Source organism: Antrostomus carolinensis, unplaced genomic scaffold, assembly GCF_000700745.2.
Source record: "Antrostomus carolinensis isolate BGI_N321 unplaced genomic scaffold, ASM70074v2 scaffold49607, whole genome shotgun sequence".
Taxonomy (NCBI): domain Eukaryota; kingdom Metazoa; phylum Chordata; class Aves; order Caprimulgiformes; family Caprimulgidae; genus Antrostomus; species Antrostomus carolinensis.
Window position 1 is genome coordinate 40,279 of NW_010326379.1, and position 2,395 is coordinate 42,673.

At 35.5% G+C, this 2,395-nt stretch overlaps 1 protein-coding gene across 1 annotated transcript in view; it reads left to right on the forward strand.

The window, feature by feature from the left end:
- ADK (adenosine kinase) overlaps nucleotides 1-2,395 on the forward strand; it is a gene marked incomplete at its 5' end in the record, with an annotated part of 46,689 nt that overhangs the window by 28,932 nt on the left and 15,362 nt on the right. Inside the window, one exon of the mRNA XM_010171523.1 lies at nucleotides 974-1,060. Within this exon, the coding sequence (XP_010169825.1) occupies nucleotides 974-1,060 (87 nt within the window). The remainder of the gene's footprint in view (nucleotides 1-973; nucleotides 1,061-2,395) is intronic.

A 2,395-nucleotide genomic window follows, 5' to 3' on the forward strand; every position in this document is an offset into this window, starting at 1 on the left:
TTAATGCATACTGACTACCAGAGGCAGAACTTCCATTGGCTCTGTTACAGGGGTAATTTACACTTTAACAAGGTATTGTGACAAGGTGGTAATTATATTTTTATCACGTCATTATGACATTACCACCTGGAAAGCTATAGCTGATTAATTAGTGGCATATATTAAATTTATAACCCTAGAACTCTAAAGTTATCATACCTAAGTGGTGTAATTATGTTGAACTGTGGTGTGGCAGTGAACTGGAGGTGAAGATGCTGAGTATCCACCTATTGCAATAGGTTTAATGAGTGCCAGTAGAGGGCAGGGAGCTGCAGAGAAGGAATTTTTTTTTTCTTTTTTTTTTTAAGAAATACTAAGGAAGAGGGTGAAGTCATTGAAATCTTGAAACCACATCTAGTCAGATGGCAAGTTGCAAGTCTACTTACATATATGTGTTTTTTAAAAATATATAATTTGAGAGAATTTTTATTTACAGTAGTTCCTGCTTTTATTTCACAGCTTTATTTTAGTTAGTTCATGTACATTTGGGGTTTTACAATGCAGCCATTTCTCTTGAACTTATCAAAGCTTAGATTGGCCATTCTGGAGACTGCATCACCTCTCTGCAACTAATAGTAAGCACTGGTTTTGGCAGGATGGATTTTTCTTAGTCTTGTCCATATGCCCAGGTGGTTTATGTTGCTCTTCCTGGTTTACTTTTTTTCTCTTGCCCTTGATAATAGGAGATAAGGAAAAGAAATAATGCTGGAAGTAATTAATGAAAATGTCCACAACAAATAGCTTGATCAAGTGTGTTCCCATATCCTTATGCAGTAAATACAGAGATATTTTTAAACCAAATCTATTTGTATCCAAATTGCCATGTTAAAGGTCAGAGCTCCTGTTTTGAATTGTTTTGATTTTCACTGTTCATTGTGCTTTTCGCAGTCATATTTGCAAGTAACTCATGTTTTATTCTCCCTTTCCACTATAGAAAATGAAGTGACTACTTTCCCCGTGTTGGTGAGTGATCAGAGTGAAATTGTGGATACCAATGGAGCTGGAGATGCATTTGTTGGAGGTATTTCTTAGTTCTTTCTCTTGTTTAGAGATTATCCTATTATTCTCTCTGTATACAATCTACCATTTTTTCATTCAACTGTCCCCCGGAATGAGCTTCATTCCTTTAGAGCTTTTCTCTGCATCTTGAAGTTATATGATTTAATTAAGTTCTGATTTTCAAAGGGAAAGTGTGTTCTATTACTTTAAAAATAATTTGCCATTATGCTGTACTCTGGTCGTTTTCATGAGATTAATTGTATCTGTCAGACTGTTGCATAAACAAGCTGCATCAAGCACTACATAGTGTACAGAAATCCCCCCTGGCTTAAATGTTAACACATTGTTGTCCTTTAAAACAGGTTGTAGTGAATATTAAACAGTATGTTAATAAGTAAGCATAACGTCTTCTGATCATGTCAATTTTGGTGGAACATCTGCTTCCAATACAATTATTTGGACATCAGAAAAGAACACAAAGGGTTAATTTGTTAAAACAAACCCAGAAAATATCTGGCATTGCTTAATACCCATTTGCAAACTTACTATTTTTTTTGGCACGAGCTCTGAGGAAAAAAGAGGATGTTATGTCTATGCCTGTTTGAAAAAATTATTCAATATAAGCCAAAAACCAATCTAATCCAAAAGTTCTATCATTCATTGTAACTTTCATACATGTAGTTCTGTGATGCGCTATTGCATCTGATGGCGCTAATATCCAGTATGTAGTAGCTGTAAGGAGCTCCATTAGTCACTAATTTACTGGAAACATTAGCGAAGAGGCTTTATAAATAGAATTGCAGGGCTCGGTCTTGTAGCTATGAAGGGGATAACAAGCAGTGTGCTACCAAATTAAAGCTTTAGAATGGTATGCTGCTTCCAGAAAGTATTCCACATAAGCTTAATTTTAAGCATGTGAGTAATTCTATCCCTACTCAATACATCATTTAAACCAATGATAAATTTTCAGAATATGCTTAAATCTGGCTGAAAATTGGTATGATAGCACTCGTTGCTTTGGTGCTTTCAGGAATCAAGAAGGACAGAAATAGAGAGAAACATGTCAGGTCATATTATACATCCACCTTTTGGTGCACGCTTTTCACTCTGTTGTTCCTAAATCACAAACGAGACTAAATTTCAACCAGTAAGTTAACAGTGAATATAACATAAATAAGATGTTCTTCAAGTGCTTGTCCTTGTATACATGTGCTCTGTGTATCAGTTGTGCCAGTAAGTTGCTGTTCTTGTTGTGCAAAAAAGATAAAAGATCTTGCCGATTTTGCTTTCAGATCCTGACAATGAAACCATACTGAGTAGAGCCCAGATGAGCAATACGGTAGACACCAACCAAGCT